Genomic DNA, 22891 nt, shown 5'->3' with positions numbered 1-22891 from the left:
GAGCCGAGGCGTCGGTGAAGTGTTTGAAATTCAATAGCAAACACAGATTGGACCCTCCTTAACAATGGAGGCTGCCGGACTGCCGTGGCTTTGAACTGTGGGACTGTGGGTGAGGTCACACACGATCGCTGTCTTGTTGGGAACGACGAACTGAAAGGGCAGGAGGAACACAGGCAGGGACAAAGATGAGAAAAGCCCAGTTTTATTTAGTGGAACATAAAGCGACAGAAAAGCCTTTTGATATCATCCCCTTTAAGCCCAGAGGGAGCCCATGATCTTGACATTTAGTTGGGGTATTCAGGGAAGGGAGATAACGTAATTGAGGTTTTTGGTGTCTCTCATAACTTGGGTCTATCGCCGCCTTTGTGTGATGGAAGACTTTTCCACTAAGTGCCGGTTAACAATAAGCCTTGCTTTGTCGGTACTGTGACACAATAAACACATTTGCTGAACAATGAGCAAACCCCGTCCCAAGTTTTACTGGCGACACAGATATGATAATGGAAAAAAGCCACAGACAAGTAGATAACTAACAGTGTTTAATTAACGTCAGTCTTCGTGTTGAAACACATGAAGAGATTGGTCTCAAAATGCGATGTCCCCGAAATGATCTTAAAGAGGCACATCCAATGTTGTCTGTCTGTCCCCAGTAAACTACCTTACAAGCATTAGAGTTGCATCTGTTCTACTGTAAGCACGCTGGCTAAATAGTTAAAAATTCAGTGAACTCAAGGAAGAAAAAAACCCAACACCAAACGTTTACTTCACACCGCCAAAGAGGAGAAGGTGTTGTGTTCACAGCAGCATGTCCTCTCTCTCTCTCTCTCTCTCTCTCTCTCTCTCTCTCTCTCTCTCTCTCTCTCTCTCTCTCTCTCTCTCTCTCTCGACGGTGGATTTGCAAATGAAAATCCTGCTGGCGTTTCTGCTGGCTGGCCAGACCCCCCATCTGTCTCAGGCAGGTGACGCCCATTTAACCAAAATTAGGCAGAAAATTCTCTGCATGGTTCCATGCACCAAGATCCAGCGAATCGCTCAATAACACAATCTCCCTGCTTGCCCGGGGAGACGAGAAACTGCCATAACTAATGCAAGGAAGCATCACTCTTAGTTTATATTCATTCTATTTCGGGAAGCTTTTGTTTGTTTTAATTCCCCACAGCTAACTTAGAACAGGGTCACAGAGATTATTCAACCAGTAAAGGGTGTTTGAGAGCGTCCCAGAGTACTGCATGTCTATTGTTCCTCTGTATGCAACAGTACAAACATGCACGTACGACACATTGTTTGCATGCGTCTTCTGCCCTTGACTCTAGTTTCACTCCGAGAAGGACATCCTGTCACAGTTAGGACTTACCTCTAATGAAATCATCTATCTGGGTGCCACAACACATGCAACACGCATGTAGGTAGGTAGGTGTGTGTGTGACCCCCCCCCCCCCCCAGAAAAAGGTTGCTCTGGAGTGTGTCCAGATGCTGATGCATTCCAGGGAGATTGCCCCCACCACCACCACCCCACCACCCCCCCCACTTCTCTCAAATCAGATTAAATGCTGCAGAGTGACACCTGGTGAGATGACATACCCTCAGCCCTCCTCGGCTCTGGACGCTGCTTAAACAGCAGCATCTGGATAACTGAGTTAGGACCAGGGTCTGGGTACGCCACGCACTCTGCTCAGTAGCCCAGCCCTGCAGCGTTCTCCCTCAGGCAGGCGGATGTCACCTGCACGTTACCCAGAGAGTACAGACTGAAGCACACTGCGAAAGTCCATGAGAACCATGTGATCCTGTCATGGTGTCGGACCGCGGGATTACTATGTGTCTGTGCGCGTGGAAGCGTGTTTGTGTGAGTGTTTGCCTGTGTGTGTGTGTGTGTGTGTGTGTGTGTGTGTGTGTGTGCGTGTGGATATAGCAGTACAATATCTAACCCCTATAAAACACAAGGCAATTTAGTGTCATTTCCCTAGCGCTTTCTCCTTCCCCCCCATCTCTCTCTCTCTCTCTCTCTCTCTCTCTCTCTCTCTCTCCCTCTCTCTCTCTCTCTCTCTCTCTCTCTCTCTCTCTCAGATACACACCACCATCACACCCGCGCGCACTCCAGTCCCCACGCTTGACATAAGGTTAGCGCACGTTGTAATTGATGCTAAATTTGTCATGATGCGAATAGCACAGTTCAAGAGCGCCGATGCACCTAGGAGTGGCTCCGGTTCCTCAACCCCAGTTTGTCACTGCCGGGCCGACACCAGCCCATGCATAAAATTAGCTGGCGCTACTTGTTGACGTGTACTGTCTCTCTCCCGGCCTGGTTCCGGAATTTTCCGTACTGGTCGTAGTACATTTACAACCGTAACACAACAGATAAGCCCAGGTAACTTTATCTCTTCAAAAGAGAAATAGAGAGAGAGCTGCAAAGTCAATGTTCTGTGTGCCGATATGAAGTGAATCGGATTCGAATTGAATGGCGTCAGCTAGCTACCGGAGAGAGCACGTTCATTTGGGCGCGGGCGCAAGGAATGTTCTGACATTGGCGCAGGTATGGGGCAGCTCGCATGTTAATTAATGATGAAGATCCTGACAATATGCAGAAGCATGACAGCGTTAAGCCAGTCTGCCGCTGCTTCCTTTGCATATTAATAGATCCTTCATTATTATTTCATATGACAGCTGCTCCGAGGGCTACCGTCAGACCTCGTCTCTGCTATTTGCTGTTCCCCTGTCCCCCACCCCCCCCTCATTTGACCCAGCCTTGACTATTCTCTGTTTGGTTGGGCTAAACGCTCCCATCGCTCTCTCTCTCCGTCGATCTCCAACGGGTGTACCTTAAAGAGTCTTTGCAAGTCTATTCGGTTGGACTGTCTGTCTGTCTGTCGGACAGTTTGTCTGTCTGGTCCCTGTAAACCGACCTGTCTGTGTCTTGTCGGTCCGTCTGCCTGTGTGTCTGCCTGGGTGTCCGCCTACCTGCCTGTGTGAGCAGAGAGACAGGCACCACTGTGTGCCTACAGAGGTGACATTGGAGGACAGGACTGAAGCCGGACTGTTTTGTTTGCATAGTAATGAATGCAGATGAGCATTGAGTGGGGTCAGGATCTTGTGGGTGTCGAGTCGTCGTCCAGGAGCTTAATAAATGTGCCGGCTTCCTGACTAGACCGACGATAGAGGGCCGCGGCGCGTTAAGAGGCGGCGACATGTGTGATCCAGAGAAATTAAAGAATGACCAGTGGTATAGCCTTTAATTCATGCTGTCTGTGTGTTTAGTCAGAGATGGGGTGGAGAACGGTCTCCTTTCGTGTTTGGGTTGTGAACGGACAGATTTTCTTGGGCCACCGTGTGTTTGCGAATGTACGCAGCTCCGGTTGCTTCTTTCTTCCCATACGTTTGACTTTTTTTCCTTCCTCACCGACATGTCACCAAACAAACAAACAAACACAACCAGCAGTTAAAGTGTTTTCACACCCCGTCCACACAAAACGCCTCTCGGCTGTGCCACCCTGACTTTGAGCCGTGCAGAGCAGCAACCTCTCCCCCCCCACCTCCCCCTTCTGGTGTGATTTCAATATTTACTCTGCATTCTGTTCTGCATACGTCTCATTTGGGACAACGGTGGACTCTCCCGCTCCGCTGTACGCAAACGAAAACTGACCTTCAGGACGGGCAGAGGCCACATTCATTATGTGAGCACCACTCACCCCCCTCACCCCCCCCCCCCCCCCATGCATATGCAATAGCAGACCGGGGCCCCGCTGCAAACAAGAGAGCCCTCTCGGACACATTGTATAGCATGCATCAATATGGTCTTGATGTATTTAAGGATGCAAACAAGGCTTTAAATGATATGCACCGCCATGTCAGTAAGGCTCAGAGTGGACCGCACCATCTGCCTTTCAGCTGGGGTAAGTGCGTGCGTGTGTGTGCGTGCGCGCGCGTACTGTAAAGTGTATTCGAGCCACATGTTCGGTCTCCTCGCGTCTCCCTTCAGACGCGAGGCTAATCGTTTCGGCGGCCATGTCTCTGTCATGTAACGGAGCGGCGGTGATACACACCTGCGATGCCGCTGCCGTTATCCCGCGTTAAACAGAGTATCACTCATGGTCAGTAATGGGCTGTACTGAATGTTTACCATCGTAATCAATGGTACCATTGTACTATTGCTCGCTGGGCCTAGGAGACAAACACAGCCCGGCTCATTGGCTGAAAATATATTACTTTGAGTATGCTTTCATTAGTTCAGTCAGTCCAGTGACAATAAGGGAACAATTCTGCGAGGGCTCATCTTTTGATAAGTCAAGCGTACATAATGCATGTCTTTGCAATCGCACGATCAATACACCTAGTTATCACAAACACTGGTTATCTCAGCGCTAACAACTGCTAATGGAGAACCAAGATCTGTTCACGAAGGCCCAGTCGTCGTCCACATGAGGTCATCTCTCTGGCAGGATTAGTTTCCGTCGACTGTGGAGGATTTGAAGCAGCATCTACCCTCTCAGGTCCCTGGATGACCTCACTGGTAAAGGGAACACGCATGCCTCCCCCTCAGGAACCTGCTTTGTTTAAGCTTGACGGAATCCAACGGCTAACATCAGAACACAACGTCCGTGTTCGTGAGGGGAACAAAACAAATAGAGGTCAATAACACAAACCCATTGAGTTGTTGTGGTATTGCCCAGAAATTCCCCCATACACTCGTTATGTTTTAGAAATATGACACCTTCTCAGGGCTGAACTGTATTTGCCATAACTCAAAAGTGCTAAAAGGAACATTGAACCCTTTGTTAGTTCCTTTATGATGACACCCCCCCCCCCCCCCCCCCCCCTCTTCCCTTAACACACACACACACAACCGTTTAGCTGCTTGTGTGGCCTTGTAAACCTGAAAGGCTGAAGAGCTGTGCCACTATCAGAGGCACTGTGTATCCATAGAGATTTTGAATAGTAATGTCGATCATTATTCAGTCTGTGTGGCAGGCTACACATCGGATCGTCTCGTTGAAGTAGGCGATGAAGTGACATGCCGCTTTGTCTTTTTTCAAACTTACACACACGTAGGATGATATACGGGGTTTCCAGCAACACTTTTCAGTTAAGGCGGCCGCCTGAGCAACACATGCCTGCCGCCTTACTGTAACTACAGTGTCAACAAAAAAAATAATATATATATATCTTTTTTTTTATAGCAATGTCCGCCATTGTCCTGTTTTCTTCCTTCCTTTCCAAACTGTGACCCAGGGACGTCCAAAGGAATTTTGAAGGGCAGTTGCTCCGGTCTGAAAAAAGCCCCCCCCCCCCCCCCCCCCCCCCGCAAAAAAAAGAAGAAAATAAAATAGCCTGTCTACTAATGATAACAATGTAATGCATTACTTCCATCATTTCTTTTATTGTTAAAACAAAATGTTATAAACTAACCATCAGCGGACATGTAGCTTAGTTTTCCTACCAAAAAAATTAGCATGTGATAACGGGCTGGTTGTCTGGTAGGCAAGCTAGCCGTCTGATTATTTAGGCTAAACGTGGCAAACTGAGCTTGGATTTATGAAGATTTTAATTGATTTCATAAAAGTTGATGAAGATTGTTCATTTGTTATACATTTCTCCAACTTAAACTAACTTTCTGACAACCTCAAAGCAGTTTTTTATTGACACAGAATAAAACAACCGTGACCGTCTCTTAAGTGCAAGAAAATGCAGTCTTAGGTGGCGGTCGCGTGCAGTAGCTACCGCAGAGTACAGAGAGGGGGCATACCCATAGATAAATACCCCCTCCCCCTTGTGACTTCCACTCTCGTTGCCCATAGGCTTATCGATTGGAAGTGAATAAGGCTACTTTATGAAATGTTTCGGTTGGCGATTTTTTAAATCTAGGTCTACATGAAATTCTGCAGCTGTTTAAATTCACTATTATTTATTTATTTTCCTCGGAGGGGCACTTTGACTCGAGGAGGGCAAACGGGCAGTTGCCTGGGCAACCTTAGCCATAGCGTGTGCACGTCCCTGTGTGACCAACGCCAGTCTACATTTACATTTACATTTATTCATTTAGCAGACGCTTTTGTCCAAAGCGACTTCCAAGAGAGAGCTTCACAAAGTGCATAGGTCACTGATAATAACAACAAGATAGCCCCACAGCATTGCGGGTAGTCAAAGACAAGAAGTACATATTGTGAACAACCAAAAAATAGTGCTAAAGGGAAGAGACCATAAGAGCATGTAGTTAAACAAGTTAAAATTACACAACATTGATCTCTAAGTGCAGGTGTACCTGTAGGAAAGCAATAAAAATAGGATTAACTAAAAAAGAAGAATACAACAGTTTAAATCAGCTACCACTAACCAACAAGGTTGGTGGTCTCCCTTCTCTGCAGAATGCATTAGTCTATTGCACAAACTACCCCCCCCCCCCCCACCCTACCACGTTAACTAACACATTTTCTGCGGGAAACCCTGATGTATATATATATATATATATATTTAGATACAAAAATACATGGTGTTAAAAGGGTTTGTCCAAAATCCATGAAAAAAACTTGATTTCGTTCGCAAGTTTGGTAATGTTAATTTCAATCGAAAGCAAACAGAATTACAAAAATTTAAACTGAAGTTCCAACAACCTGAAGGAACAGTGTGAAGTCGTAGTCTTTTCCAGGTGAGGCACGTCTATATGTAACAATAGTTGGGTTCTGTGTTCACCCCACTCCCAAAACAAAACGATACAAAAACACATCATCTTCAAAACTCCTGCCCTTCAGACTAAACCAAAATGTCGTCATTGGTTCCGATTTTTATTTGTGTTGGGCCTGTTCGTTCTCTCCAGGCCTGACCGCCGCTGCGGCCGCTGCTGCCAATGCCGCCATCGCTGAGGCCATGAAGGTGAAGAAGATCAAGCTGGAGGTGATGAGCGGTTACCACGGCAACGCCAACCAACATGGGGTCGATGGCGAGAACGGAGACCTGAGCTCCAGCGTCGGTGAGGGAGCCTTTCGCACACGCTCATGTAAATACACACACACACGCGTGTGCGCATGAGTGCTGCTCACACACCATCGCATACACACACAAAACACTACAAGGACACAGAGGAGGTGTGCAAAGAGACCACGTGTTCAACAGAGAGGAACACGCACATACACGCCCACTCGCAATGTCTGGAAGACAACGTGCATCGGTGATACACTGTCATTTCATAATCCATACAGCTGGTTTTGAAGCAAAGATTTTGTCAGGCTAACTAGCTAGCAGTTCATCTACACAAGTACGGCCAGGCCAACCACCAGGTAAGTGGACACGTTCTCTGGCGCCGCTTAAAAAACCTCCTCCCTTCATCATCAAAAGGCTAAGAGTATCGTACTTACTTCCAGAAACAAAAAGTGAAATCCTGATCACAGTTTCCCAAAGCTCACAGCTGTTAACTCAGCCTTTTTAATTTAATTGCATTGGTTTTTCACTATGTGCCATTTCAATTAATTATTAGCCCTGAAATACAGAGAGGATTTGGGGTAATATCACACAGAGCCACTTAGCGTATTGTGGAGAACGATAATATAGTGTTGAATCATGAGCCTATTACGAATTATAAAAGCAATGTAATCCCCCCCAAAGCTTTGATTGCTAAATGGTGGTTTTGATTCACATACTATACTAAGTGGCTTGACTGTGAACACGGTTCAGACAGAATAACCTACTTGACACCATACAATAGGCAAGGACGGGTTTCTAACCACAATGGTCATAGTGGAGCGCATGAAACCTTGAGGTCATCCCATCCAAAGAACAGAGAGAGCGAAAGAGGGAGAGAGAAAGAGAGAGAGAGAGAGCGAGAGAGAGAGAGTGAAAAAAGGAACAGAAACATGTCCACGAGGTCACAGAAATAAAGATAAATGTGAATACGAACGGCAAGGCTATATGGCAATGGAGCTAATAAGAAAACTGTTTTATCTTTTTACAATTTAAATTGTAACCTTGAGCCCAGGCACGGCCAGCCAGCCACACTGCCAGGCTCCCTGAAGAATCATAATTCTGGATGGTCTGTGTTGCAGCGCAGCATTAGCTCCCTGAGTGAAATATATGGCGGAGACGCCTCTTCTCCCCATCCACAATCAATTGGATTCTTTTCCTTTAATATTTACTCGCCGCGATGAGATGCTCGTCTGCATGGTGATGAACAGTCTGCCAGTGGCGTTTGAAGGTGACCTGTCACTGCCTATGGACAAATCTCTCGCTCGCAGAAATGTAGAAAATAAATCATTAGGGGCAGAGGCAGGCAGAAGACAGGGGATCTCGCTCTCTGTCTCCTCTCTCTTTCCTCCTCTCTCTCCTTCCCCCTCGCCATCTCTCCTTCTCCCTCCGCGCATTTAAATCAGCCCAGATTTATGATTTGAATTAATGCTTCGTTTGGTCAAAGGAATGGTCTCGGAGACGAATGATGTTTGGTACTGAAGCCATCCTAATATTGATTACCGGGTGTCGCAGCAATCTCTTGTTTATATCAAGCACTCTCCTGTGACAGGGTGGGCAGCAGAGTCATCCTGATAATATGCTCGAGATATATGGCCTGCTGTCCTCTCCTGTCCTGTCCCCTCAGCCGAGCCCACAGAACGCAGCAGGGAGCTGCCTTCTCTTCCCCGTTTAACGCGCCCTGTCAGGCTACTCTTCTCCACTCGCTGGTCATTTACGACAGAATGCAACAGTAGTGGGGAATTGACATAAATGGTTCTTCTTCTTGTTAGTCTCCTTTGGCTCTTTTTTCTCATGATCCTTCCCTGGTTAGTGTTTTCAGACAAGACGGAATACAACCATTTATTTCAATTTGCAATCGTGATTCTATATATATATATATTTTTTTTCTTTTTTCGGTGGTGTGACAGGAGTTTCAGTGATACAGTCTTTCCTGTTGTGTCATGCTCCCTGCCTGTGGAATGCAGGCCTGTTAAGCGGTTGACAGATATAACCATGACTGTGCAGCTGGAGAACTGTGTCGGGCCGCAGCCTTGTTAGGGCCAGACTCACTGCTGCTGGTGACAATGCAGGGAAGCTCATGAGCATGGGATGACTATGCACTGAAATGAAAAGAAGACGGCGGTGAAAGAGAAGAAGAAAAGGAAAAAGGATTCAACAGCTAATAACTATGTAATACAGAATAATTACATTCATACATGGGGGTAGTTATACTAGTCTGACCAGGGAATTACACACATTGAAATTGTAAGATGAAAAAGAAGAAGAATTGTATAATCATCACAATAACACAGCTTCTGAGGTGTGTAATTGTACTAGTTATACTAACATTTGATACAACACAACAGTGTAGTACGTTCAAGCGACCACATCCAAGACAAAGTGAATAGAGAAAATGGTCCGAAAAACCTGGGTGGAAAGTCAGCTGTGTTGAGTAACCTACCACACAGGTGCTTAACCCCCCCCCCCCTCCTCCTCCCCCCCCCCCCCCCCCCCTCCTCCTCTCCTGTGAAGTAGAGCTAGCATCGTGGGCTGCTTGGGGCATATCGTGCCAGAGGCAGGCAGTGAAGGACACTCTGTTCTTGCAGTGGAGTTGGATTGCTCTCTGTTGTGTTTGTGTTGATATAAACTGAACTGGCTAATGTTTCTCCCCCCCCCCCCCATGCCCCCCGCCCGCATGAAATATTCATCACAATTAGCACTTCCTGTTTGCATCGGTGTTATTAATTATCAAGGAAAAACAGCCAGTTCAAACCGCCAGCCAAAATAAGCAGACATCCTGTCAGAGACCGAGAGAGAGAAGGATAGAGGTGAGGAGTGAGAGAATGCGAGAGAGAGCAAAAGGGGAAGATGGAAACAAACAGAGGAAAAGATTTGAGAATGAAGGCCTCAACCTTAGTTAGTCTCTCTCTCTCTCTCCCCCCCCCCCCTCCCTCTATCTTTGTTTCTCTTTGATTCTCCATGACCCTCTCTTCAAGAGCGGGGGGAGAGTGAGAGAGCCCTCTCTTTATACAATGCGGATTGTTCCTGTGCCTCTCAGGAAATGCCACAATTACAGATCACAGAGTGAGCATAGCACGTGTGGCTCAAGGCCTTGAGGGGGATAACCAGCCAGCCATTCCCTCCCCGAGCACTGACCCCAGACACAACCTTCATTACTGGGAGAGAAAATATTGTCCGCTGCCCACTAACAAACACCTGCCAATTTCAAGAGAAGGAATTGCTTTTTTTTTGCGGAAGGGCGAGGAGGGGAAAAAAAGAAGTGTTTTAGACCTTGAGCAAGGAGGAGGGGTGTGTGTGTGTGTGTCTGTGTGTTTGTGTGTGGGGTGGGTGGGTGGGTGTATAAGACCTATCTCCAGATCCCTCTGTCTTTTTCTATGTATCTCTCTCTCTTTTGTCTCTGTGTGTGTTTTGTTATCTATCTCCCTCTGTCACCTTCTTTTCTCTTTTTTTCCTCCCTCTGACAACCGCCCCCCCCTTCTCTCTTTCCCCTCCTCTGACCCCCCCTTCCCCTCCTCCCTCGCTGGCCACCACCCATCAGACCCCCTCACCACGGCAACACTAATGGACCTTAAATCCTGTCTGTAATTAGATATGGGAATTCCTGCCGTCTTCAGACAGATGATGCCATGATGCGGCCGCAACAGGAAAGCCTTCTATTCACTTACCTATCCCCCATCCCGGTAAACATGGACTCTCGGACAAACTCCAAAACACAACCCACTGCCCTTCCCAGGAAGCTCTGGCTAATCTTTCCAAGTGTACTCGTGTACATCCACACCGCTAACTTTTCGCTAACTTCTGCCCCTTGTAGTAGCCTCTCCCAGCCCCAGTTGAGGGAGGGGAGCCTGTGTAGCAGGTCGAGCCTGAGAGGGGTTACTTTGGAGCTGTGACGTCTAGGATACTGGCTGATTGACGAACATCCATGGATGCCTCCTCCCTTGGGGGGGGTCTAGGTTGTGTCGTCCGCGTTGATGCGTGCGTGGGTCCGAGTGCGTGCGGAAAAGAGAAATGAGAACAGAGAGCGAGAGAGAAGAAAACCGAGAGAAGAAAGGGAGAGTGTGTGTGTGTGTGTGTGTTTGTTTGTGTGAGTGAGAGAAAGAGAGGGAGAGTTAGAGAGAAGGGAAGAGGGGGCCTCGGCCCCTGAGAGAGACGTGCGAGGAGACCACAGCTGTACGCTCCCAGCAGCTAATTGGTCCTTATCTGGCTGTCCCATTCATCTTCATTTTTTACCAATTACAGAGCATTATCTGTGTTCTCAGTTGGGTATGGGACTTAATCCTTTTTGGTTAAGCTGCTGGTACAGCTTGCAAATTTCAAATGGAGGGTGTGTGTGTGTGTGGGTGGGGGGGGTGGTGGAGCAAAAGTCACAGGCGAAAACAAACTCTAGAAACTTCCCGTCATTCCTCACTGGTGGGAAGGAATCAATAAACGATGACATCACGCGGAGGAGAGAAAGAGAACGGGAAAAAAACAAGAAGAAAGATTTGGAAGGAAATCAATTATCGGCGTTATAATTCAGGTCCTTGTTTGCAAACGGAGCGGGCTGCATTGATTAAGCCATCCGTGTTCCTCTCGCCATTATCGACTTGTTAAAACCATATTTTCTCCCCATCAGTAGTTTTGCGTTTTTCGCGGTCGCACAGATAACAAACCTTTAAAAGCCCTCTTTAATTATTCAGAGTGTATTCATTTGAAAGGGGTGCGGTGAAACTTGTTGTCGTTTCAGTTTGCCCGGGCTTCCAACAGTAGGAAGAGCAAGGCTACACTGCTCAAACAGAAGGTAAAGCTCCCCACAAGCCTTCCGTGACCGAGAGAGTTAGCCTGTGACAGAGTGAGATCAATGCACAGGATATGTCTCTGTAGGTGGTGGTAGCTGGTCACTTTGCAGGGCCTGTGTAACGAGCTTAGAGCATCTGTCTGGAGAACATGTGTTAGTTGTGTCGTGTTTACAGCTCTGCAGGATAGCTCTTTGTTCTGCCCTACCTCGAACAGTACATGCTCGGCCGCTGCTAGGCTACTGTGATCAGGCGTTAGTCATGCCATGCCCTTAGAAGGGAGGCATAAACATGCTACAGCCTCTGCTTGCTGTGTGTTTAGGAGTCGTGGTGTGCTGAATGACTGTAACTGTTGCAGAGTGTGTTGTCTGCAATACTGTACATGACTGGTCGCTGAGGAAACCGGAACCTAATGATAGATGATAGAAATGCAGGTACACCCACGCACTCGCACCTACACACACACACACACACACACACACAAACGCTTGCATACACTTATATGCATATGGACACAGGCACATAAGAAGACACACGTGCACAGATGACACACACACGTGCACGGACACACACACGCATACACGCACAAGGGCACGTAGACACAAGAGGCATGTACCCAGTGCCTCTTGCTCTTTGATAGGGATCTCTTCGGTCACACTCTCTGTGCCAGCTGTCCTAGCAGCTCCACTGCTGCGTTTTAATTAGTCTGTGTATGTCACGGCTAATAATAAAGCTCTCTGGATCTCGGCTCCATCCAGCCCAGACCATACAGAGCTTAGCCTAGCCTAGTAAGCTAGCGCAGACTATAGTTTGGGTAATCAGCTAGCTCTGGTGGCCTAGCATGCTTATCTAAATGTGGGCCAGACGTAAGGGGGGAGGGGGGAAAGGGAGGGGGGTCTACTTCCTGCTGCTCTAGCCGGGAGATGCCCTCAAGCAAGAGTTAATATCACAAAGTTAATATCACTACCATCCCCGACTCCATGTCTCCTCAACCAGGGTAACTCATAGTACATCCAGAACGGACGGCTGCATGCGCTGCGTCGTGCGTCCTTCGGCCATCTTTGTCAGGCTGTGTCTGGCATTGTTTTGGAGGGTAGCTGGAATGAGAATCCCGTTAATCAGATCCTCTATGAGGGAGAGACCAAGGGACCGCATGGGCAGTAAGTGAGATAGACAGATGAGGCTGGAAAACCAGAACTGTTATGCATAGCCTGCCTGTCTGTCTGTCTGTGTAACCTTAAACTTGATTGTTTGTGTTCCTCCCTCACCCCCACTCCTCTCTCCCTCACTCCCTTTCTCTCTCACCCCCTCTCTCCCGTCCTCTCTCTCTCTCCTCTCTCATACTCTCTCTTCCCCTCTCTCACCCCCTCCCTCTCTCTCTTCCTTTCTCTCGTCCTCTCTCCCTTCCTTTCCCATACTTTCTCCCCCTCTCTCTCTCACCCCCTCTCTCTCTCCCTCTCTCCCCTCCCTTTCTCTCTCTCCCCCCTGGGAGGAAGTCTTCACCATCTCTATTAGTGTGCAGTGCTCAGGGGACCCAGGTGACAGACGAAGTGCAAAGAGTCACAAGCGTTTTAATAGACGTTTCAAAGATAAACTTGATAATCATTTCTTGTTTTTTAATGAAGTCAAACGCAATGTCCTGGTTTTTAATTCCGGCTGCGTTGGCTGTTAAACATCAGCGTTAAAATCTGAATATGCATGATTGGGAGAAGAAGAAAAAAAAGTGCCCTCACAAATGCAGACAACGGCAGAAATAGATTACAACAACAAGGGGGGGAATTGATTCAACATTATTTCCGTAATGATCCGTATCAAGTGTTGTCATCTTTGAGTGGCAGCACTGTTTTGGCTTTATTATTAGAGCCGAGAGAGGGGCAGGGTTGAGAGAGAAAGAAAGAAAGAGAGAGAGAGAGAGAGAGAGAGAGAGAGAGAGGGGGGGAGAGAGATAGGGAAGAGAGAGAGAGAGAGAGAGAGAGGGGGGGGGGGTGGAGAAAGACAGAGAGAGAGAGAGAGAGAGAGAAAGAGAGAGAGAGAGAGAGAGAGAGAGAGAGAGAGAGAGAGAGAGAGAAAACCAGCTAAGGGGGGGGGGGCACGTACACTAAACAAACCACATGTCATGCAAATATTTGTTGGACTGTCTCATGCGGTTACTTCTCAGTAGCCGGGGCTGAGCTATATAAAAAGAAAAAAAACACCCACTGACCAGTTGAGTTGTCAGACCTCATCAGCGTTAGGCCTCGTTCTCCATTAATTGCAGAGATTAATTTGGAGCGCCGTGATGCAGCGGGTGATGCATGTGTTTGGCTGTCCCCTCCCCACCGCTGTCTGTCAGCTTGGATTTAGCCCGAGAAGGGACTGACCTTTGGAAGTGAGGAGATCAAGGCAATTTGAAAAGACAATGTCACTTGGTGTAAATGTGATATGTGTAATAAATGACATTCAACCTTTTGGGCGATGATGAGTTTTCGCAGGTTTGGCTCAATGTGAAATGCACGCAGGCACGGTGATGGCGGTGCAGACAACACAACAACACACACAATTGGGGAAAGTCGTTGCTGTTGTTAGGCCTCGTTATCTGTGCTGAAGGCCTACTGTGAGAGAGGATGCGTTATAATGAGAAGAATATAGTCAAACTAAATGTGGATATAATAGAAATAACTAGTTATTACATAAGGTATTGTAGATTTGTGTTTTATAAACAGTTTATTTGGTGGAACGTATCAATACGCTAAAATATATATATTTTTTAATCTTCCTTTATCCTGGTTGGGCATCTAGCCTGTTTTGCAGCATTAATTCCTAGCAGACTTCTTCACCATCTCACATTCTTCCCTTTGGGACCAACATAAAGGGAGACGAAGTTCAAACAATGTTAACAGAATTTGACTATCCCCGAGTGTCCTTCAGAACTCGGAATAACCAGACAAAGGACGGTATTTTCATTGAATACGCTATTAAGAATGTTGCCAACAGAATATGAAAAGAAATGACGCGTATGTTCTCCTGTGGTTCTCGTCCTTCAACATTTCAACCAATTGATATGAGTCATTGATTAATAGTTCTGAGTGTGTTTGCCATTGTACAGTAAATGACTAGCTTTGTTAGCATTAGCATCGATCTATGCTGTAATAGCAATTCCCTCTCGCGTAGGACTGGCTGGGCATGGAGAGGGAGAGGAACAGACAGGACACAGTGATGCTAATTTAGTAATTACAACAGATGATCCCAGGACAAAATGCAAAACGATCTCCCCTTCGGAAGACCCTGCGACGGCAGAGTGGTCGTGATTGATAACGCGAGTCAATATATTTCATTTCAGGGGCCTGAGTCAAATGACAACTGGTTGCCATTGACTGAAAGCAATCTTTTTAAAAGGGGGAGCTTTTGCTAAGTATCAGATGAAAATGATTCGTCTGTCTGCCTGGGTGTCACTGGCTGCAGGAGCTTTATTGATTGGCCCTGAATATATTGCACCCTCAGTAGTAGCAGCTGCTAGCGGTGTCCCTCCTCTTCTTCTCCCTCCTCTTCCTCTCTCTCCTCTTCCCCCCTGCCCACTGCCCTGGCTGACTTTATTATTATTGATATGTGTGTGTGGTGTGTCTTATGTGTATGTTTGCTTATGGTGCGTGAATGTTGGGCCCTTTTCCATGTGTGTGGGCCTGTCCATGTACAGTGGACAGTATATGTGAATGTGTGTGTGTGGGCTTGTGTGTGTGTGTGTAGACTGCAGACTATCGTGATTGAGAGTGATCAGGGACAAATGTAAAGTGAATCCGGTTCCGACCCAGATTAGAGATGTAATATGTCCTGAAGGCTTGGCTCTCCGGACCATCCCTACCCTCTGCCATGTGGATGATCACGTTAACCACACACACACGCATACACACACACCCGCACACACACCCGCACACACAGATGCCTTCACGGCTTTGTATGTTGCCAGACACACACACAAATGCTGGCTTGACTTACTGGAGGTCATTTTCCATAATATGGTTGGCCATATGGAGGCATATGGTTGAATTACAAGCTTATTTGTTGACAAATCTTGGAGTGAGAGACAAAAAAAGATTTGAACATAATGTTCCGTGTGAAATATTATCAGAGAAGCAACACATATCTTAACCACCATTCCAAGCAGAGATCAGAAGATCAGCTCTAATTCTAAGTCATTATATAGAACTCTTGTTAAGATGTTTATAACTTCAATATACAGTATATATATATATATATATATATACTAATTCCATTACTTCCTGCACACACTTAATTTCAAAATTATTCTTCATCCAGACAGGGAGCAGATATGGCCCTCTATTTCCATCTCACAGTCTGTTGCAGCGGAGCCGTGGATTGGAATCAGCTGGTGCAGGCGGCTGTCTGAGATTTGATGTACTTACAGGACAAACAAGGCTGTCTGTTTCCCTTTAATGCCTTCCACGTGTTCCACTGTAGTGCGGCGTGGTGCTAGAGCACCTCCATTGTCTAACCCCATCAACCCAAACCCATGTTTCTTATCCTTCCTTCTCTCCAGCGTGACGTGATGCACGCTCAAACGTCCTCTCTACCGACCTTATGGGGAGGAGAGAATACGCACCTCTTCATCAAGGTGTAATGAACACTCACGCGAACTCTCTGTTTTTCGGTCCAAATGTGCTCCTGATGTAGCCATTCCACTGTGGCTTTGAAATGATCTCCCATATTGTTTGCATCTGTGTTGGGTGAAGTATGTGGTACACCGGTGTGTGTGTGTGTGTGTGTGTGTGGTGTGTGTCTGATTGTTTGTGTGCTGTATGTGTTTGCTGTGTGTACGTGTCATTACTTACACATGTTCTGAAGATATGCAGGATTGGGCATAATGGTGTCAGGGTGCATTTGCACGTTTGTGTGTTTAGATCTCCCTGTTAGTGGAGGCAGGTTTGCTGCTTTATGTGTCTGTTTGTATGTGTGTGTGTGTGTGTGTGTGTACTTGTGTGTGTATGTGTGTGTACTTGTGTGTTTGAGCTCATAGTGGAGATGTCAGGTATTTAACAAAGCCAAGATGTTGTCTTTTATTATCAACAGTAATGGTGTAAACACCCAAAGGGCTTTAAAGTTTCACTCAATGACACTGAGGGGCCGTGGGTGGCTACATCAAAGAATAACCCCCTACCCCCCCTTTAATGAGGAACAGGGCTCACCAGCCTGGACTAGGCCTGCCATCTCTGTGTGTGTGTGTGTGCGTGTGTTTGTGTAGGGGAAAAAAAACACTAGTCTTTAGCACCATATTGCCAGACGTTATGTTTGTATGACTCAAAATGCCCTCTAAACCAGGCAGCTTTCTTTTACTTTTTGGCCCGAGTTTTATGAGGCTCCGGTCCTCTTTAAGCAGCGTTGTGGAGCTCTGAGGAGATTAGTACCTACAGTAAAGATGGATGGTACATGAGTGCTGGGGGGGAGACTACTAAAAGTCCCACAGTCTGAGAGACTCTAGTTCATGAGCCCTTCATTTCCTATGGGGATTCGGGTTGCAAATCTTTAATGTGACCACAACAGAGCTTTTCTTCAAGGCCATATGTGTGGACTCACAGTCTCACCTTTATCTCAGAAATACACTGAAGCGACATGGGGCATTTTTTACAAGGGCAATTACAAGAAAAGCTTAGATGTTTTTCGTTGCCGAAAGCAGCCTATCGCAGTACAGTAAGTCACTGAGGCTTCTGCCCTAAAGTTGAACGCTTAGCGATGGCATTGGTAGTTTGGACAGACTGGAGAACGTGCATATCTCAACCGTGAGGAAAGCCAAAGGGTTAGCGTCAAACAAATCAATCAAAGCACTGACCAGAGAATGTGTTTGTTTGACGTTTACCACTGCATTGTTCCAACGCCTGGAGCCTCCAAAACAAAGACGGATAGGCTTGAAACAAGGCATTTCATTAGCGGAGAATGCCCTGATTTGGCTGCCTCTACGACAGTGGCGACAACCAATTATAGGCCTACATTGCTCCGTCGTCGTCAACTCCCATTTCGGCAAAGCGGGAGCGCCACATCCTCTTCTCCCGGCTGCTGCTGTCTCCTACAGTACATCTCTCCTCCTCCATTTAAGGAAAGGTAAATAGCCCAGACAGACAGCTTCATTAGCCAGCGTCTGAGGAGCCCAGGGCCGATTGTCGCTTAAATAGTGCGCTTTTACCGCGAGCCCAGCCGCCGACCCCAGATCAATTACAGCTGACATTACTGTTTGTCAGGCGGCTTTTTTCCTGGACAGAGGGAGTAAAAAACGAGATCAGGCCAGAGCTTTGGCTGGAAATGTAATCTTCCCCCTCTCTTTCCCTCTTTCGCTCCACAAACAATAAATCATTCAGCTGAGGAGATAATAAAGTGCCAAGTAGAAGCTGGTTTAATTTTTGTCAGGGGAAATCTACCCAGGGCCAGGCTAGAAGAGTCGGTGCTTGTCGCGAGCTGAATAGGTCTGCGCGCACTTCTCCTTTGAAGGCTGGGATTTACACTCCTCTCTCTCTCCGTCTCCCTATCTCTGTCTCTCTCTCTCTCAAACACACAAACACGCTGTAGTTTCAGCTGTGATTCTCATCCTCCCTTCCAGACCCAGAGGAAGGCGAGTGTGAAGGGCCGTTAGATGGATGGAGAGGCTGGCTGGATCAGACCTGCTGTTACAACAGTCAGGATTAACGATAGCACAGATTGCTGCGGGTTAATGACTCAATCATTTTAGTCATCCAAAAAGGTTGCAATTACTGCCCCTCATTTTAATCATTTTAAGCCATTCATCAAGTGATTTCCCAGGAATTTCTCTGGAAAAAAATAAGTATTTGATCTGTAGCCTACTGTGTGTTTTTCCATTCGTGCGTCTGATGCAACACCTTTTTTTAATCACGCTGTTACCAAAGGCTGTTTTAATTCATTCAATTCATCCTCTGATTCGGATCTTTGCTTATTCAGGCGTGAAGTTATCCCGAGCTTTGAGCAACATAATAGCTTAGCTGTTTGTATCCATATTAAGTGATTTGTAGTTTTAATGATGGTAAATAGGAGTTCACCTTTGGAAGTCCCTTAGGCTTACTCCAGGTAAATTACTCTGACTGCATTGTTTATGCCCTTCCGTTGGCAAAGAGCTCGTGGGAATTCAACCCGCATCAGATTTGAACTTCTGAATAGAGAAAAAACTGGAGCTGACAAACAGGCTTATAGAAGTGTGTTTACTGATCTGAAGGCTTATGGAAATGATCATATAAACTAATGGGTTAGAGATACTTTTTCTTTATGTTACTTTTGGCAACACATTACCCTAAGGTTATATTTACATTATCGACCATGCAACTGCATAACAAAACCAAAAAAACTATATTACAGTGATATATAGGCTAAGGTGTAAGTGGATGTTACATTGACATTAATCTTGTTATCACCACAGCTGTCAACTGCCCCTGTACAACATCCCCTTACCTGCTAACACTTAATATCATATAATTACATTCATATCATATAATTACATAGCCTTTCTATAGGCCTACCTACTATATTGCCATGCAGTTAGAGTGTAGTTAATGTAACCTGTAAAGTGTTGCCTATACTTGTTCAACTAGGACATGTTTGCACTCTGTGTAATAATACAGCCCACAACATTGTTATGGAGTTCTGTAAGTGACATAAAGAAAGGATTCATTTTTACAACGTTCCTTCGAGCCACAAACTCTAACATGATAGCACCACTGATTTAGTGTGGGTCACATTCACATACCCGCTTGCCCTAATCCATCATTGTGGTACCTGAGGGAAACAAATTCACAAAATCCCCTTTTTCCCATACGACTTTTATTCAAGACGTATTCAAATAGGACACAAAACACTCAACCATGTAGCGACAACACCTGCCACTCTGAATGGTAGCGACCCCTCTCCGCCCCCTTGCCTTTCAGTCCCCTATAATGGGGCTTGGCATAGCCTTGTTAGCCTATGGAACATGCAACTGCAGTGATCTGAATGGGGGAACTTCAGAGGGGGCGACATGGGATGTGGAGAGAGGGTTGTGAAAGGGAGCCGGGGCGGACACAGTGAGGGGGGCCGGGACCCCCGGGGAGAGCGTTGCCTCTGGAGCCCACCAGGCGACATCATGTCGGTGAATAACGGAGACGTCGTTTACTCCCTCTGACCGGTGGCCTGGTTAAAGCTGGAGAGCTCTTTTGAATGACAAAAGCAAAGTCACCTCTCCTCTTTCAAGTAGCCGATGGTTTGTGGGTTTTGTTTAAGACCCAGTCAGTGGGCGTGGAGTTGTATGAATGCTTGTTTGCCCATGTGTGTGTGTGTATAGGTATGTATAGGTGGAGATTCGTTTGGAGCCCTCAAAGCCTGAACAACCCTTTCCTCTCAGGCCCCCCGAGTGCTTTTCAAAGGAAGGTGGGTACAGAGACAGGCCTTCTCCATGTTGTCCTGCTGTAAGTACCCCTGCAATCAGGCCCCTCTGTGGAGTTTTTTAATTGAGTTCAGCCCGCTGAGTGGTAATTGATTCAGACTGAGCTGCAGAAGAGGCGCTCAGGCAAGGTGCAAGCCCGGCTTCCGCCTTTCTTTAATCTCTGCGGCTGTTTCATGTTTGGGAAATGCTGGCCACTGAGAACCTGCAAGCTATTCTTTCTTATGGAAATCAAGATGTGTTTTTGTTGTTTTTTTGTTTCGGAAGGAGGGCGAATAAATGACAGGGAAGAAGGAGCACTTCTTTCGCCTTTCATTTGAAACCCGTGTCCTTCTCTTTGGAGGCTACGCCATGCAGATATCCTCACCCCCATCGGCTTCTAAGGGTTTTTTTTCAGTCACAAAAACCCGAAGACAGACTTGTTTGGAAGATCAGCTTTTTGTAGTGCAGTTTTTTTTGGTATCCCCCTCCCTCCCTCTCTCTTTCTTTTTCCCTCTTTCCCTCTGCTCTTGAGCCACTCTGCCAAGAGAAAAAGACACACAAAAAAGAACGAGAGAGAGAGAGAGAGAGCGGAAAAAAGAGAGAAAGAAAAATCAACAGAGGGTCTCAATCAGATTCAACACTGTGAGGTTCCCCTTAAAGTTCTTCCGCGAAAAAAAGAAGGCATCAACTGTGGTGGAGGAATCCGACCAAACTGTTCCCACTCACTTTTGATCTCCCTCTTGAGTTCAAAGTCTCTGGAGGGGGTGGGGGGGGGGGGGGGGGTTCTGAGCTACAGACACCTAGCTTTGACCTTCTGTACGTGTTCTCATATTCTTTTGAAAGTTGGTCTGTTTTTTATTATTATTATTATTATCGCAGTGTTTGAGGGCCAAGTGTTAGAGTACACTAGGTCCCAATAGCACTTTCTCACTAGACTTTCTCTACGGTTCCCTAATGTTTATCTATTTGAACAATTAGAGAACTATTGCCAAGCAGATATTGAATAATGAAACATTTATAAGAGTATCTGATGTTGGTAATAGCTTAATTTGTGTGCATGCGAAATTGAACCAAAAGATGTTAGTCCTTTGTTGTAGTTGAGTTGAAAGTGAGGCAAGCTGGCTCTGTAGTTTACAATATAGACACTGTAATGAGGCTGAAGTCTTTGCCATGATGCAGTCTAGGGATAGCTGTTTGTCATTAGTGCGTTTTAACTAGTCATTTGGGTAATGGCTTCTAAGAATGCCTTGTCTCTTAAAGAGATGCACTTTATGTGACTATGTACAGTAAGTAGGGACACCATTTACATAATGTACCCCATTTATTCATCGTAGAATAATTAATGCATGTTTGCAGCTGTTCAAACTTTTTAGGCTTTGAAACACTGTTGGTATAGTTAGTATGCCCATTTCAATATAATTGTTGAAAATGTATCTATAATTAACGTGTTGTTAAACATTCACATATCTTCTGTTAACACAGTGCATGAGAACCACTTGAATACATTTGTCTTAAATATACTTGTGAGTTGTGAATTATGCTCATATCTAAATGCTAACATTTAGTACATTACTCATTTTGATGATTATTTCTTCTCTTCTTGGTACAAATCCACAGCATTCGCATTAAAAGTATTACAATGTGCCTTTTTTAACCAATTGGCTTGCTCCCTCCTTGTTTCCATAGGCTTGGAACTCCCCTTTATGATGATGCCCCACCCACTGATCCCAGTCAGCCTGCCCCCAGCCTCGGTCACCATGGCAATGAGCCAGATGAATCACCTCAGCACCATTGCCAACATGGCTGCTGCCGCCCAGGGCCAGAGTCTCCCCTCCAGAATGGTCACCTCCGTCATAAAGGTAACACCCATGACCCGAGGCTCCGCCCCCTAGAGTGGAACAGTCCAAACTAACAGAAGGCCAATCGTGTGGCTAATGCTAAATCCAGGAGCCTACTTGGCGCTTTGAGTGCAAGAAAGGCACATTAAAAACCACATTTATTATTATTATTATTATTATTATTACTACCAAGCTAAATCAGCATCCATGCGAGGGAATGAGTAGTTGCAAAGCAGATTTTAAGGGTGAACGTGTGTGGGTTTTTGTCTGTGCTGGGGTTCCAGGAGCGCATGCCGGATAGCCCGTCTCCGGCTCCCTCCCTGGAGGACGGGCGGAGGCCGGGCAGCCACCCTTCCTCCCACCGCAGCAGCAGCGTGTCCAGCTCCCCCGCCCGCACAGAGAGCTCCTCGGACAGGATACGTACGTCCCCCTATTACCTCCCCATGCAGCGAATCAGACTGGCGAACTGCGCGTTCAGTTCTTCAAGTAAACAAACCCACCAAACTGACCAAAACCAACACCGGTTCTGCTCCTCGGAACCGATTCGATTGTGTCGAATGCTATGTTGTGTGTTCTCACATCATCGAGTTCTCACTTTCAGATGCCGGATAGAAGCTAGGTTTTGTGGTTCAATCCGCGTCACCTGTTCCTCTCTGTACGCCCACCCCCACCCCCAACCCCACCTCCCTTCCCCCAGCGATGCACCAGAACGGACTGTCCATGAACCAGGCCCTGTTGGGCCTCTCCCCCAGCATCTTGCCTGGGCCCAAGGAGGGAGACCTAGCCCACGATATGAGCCACGAAGCCAAGAGGATGCACATCGACAAAGGTCAGACGCTGCCCCTGATGAAGTGCCCTACAGTAACATAGTGTAGATTTCAAATAGTATGTACCAATACATCTGCTCTCTACTATATATACATGAGTCATGTCAGTAGCTC

The 22891-nt window shown here is 46.5% G+C and overlaps 1 protein-coding gene across 11 annotated transcripts in view; it reads left to right on the top strand.

Moving 5' to 3' along the window:
* Window positions 1-22891, top strand: part of dachd (dachshund d) — a 97561-nt gene that overhangs the window by 51648 nt on the left and 23022 nt on the right. For 2 of the 11 annotated variants that reach the window (XM_047046252.1, XM_047046251.1), the window contains exons 3-6: window positions 6806-6985; window positions 21799-21971; window positions 22217-22436; window positions 22648-22779. In XM_047046252.1, the coding sequence (XP_046902208.1) occupies window positions 6806-6985; window positions 21799-21971; window positions 22217-22436; window positions 22648-22779 (705 nt within the window). The remainder of the gene's footprint in view (window positions 1-6805; window positions 6986-21798; window positions 21972-22216; window positions 22437-22647; window positions 22780-22891) is intronic. The other 9 variants (XM_047046254.1, XM_047046253.1, XM_047046257.1 and 6 more) reach the window with 9 other exon arrangements.

This window comes from Hypomesus transpacificus, chromosome 23 (genome assembly GCF_021917145.1).
Source record: "Hypomesus transpacificus isolate Combined female chromosome 23, fHypTra1, whole genome shotgun sequence".
NCBI lineage: Eukaryota > Metazoa > Chordata > Actinopteri > Osmeriformes > Osmeridae > Hypomesus > Hypomesus transpacificus.
The sequence above is the reverse complement of the archived record's forward strand: the minus strand, read 5'-3'. Positions and strand labels throughout refer to the sequence as shown.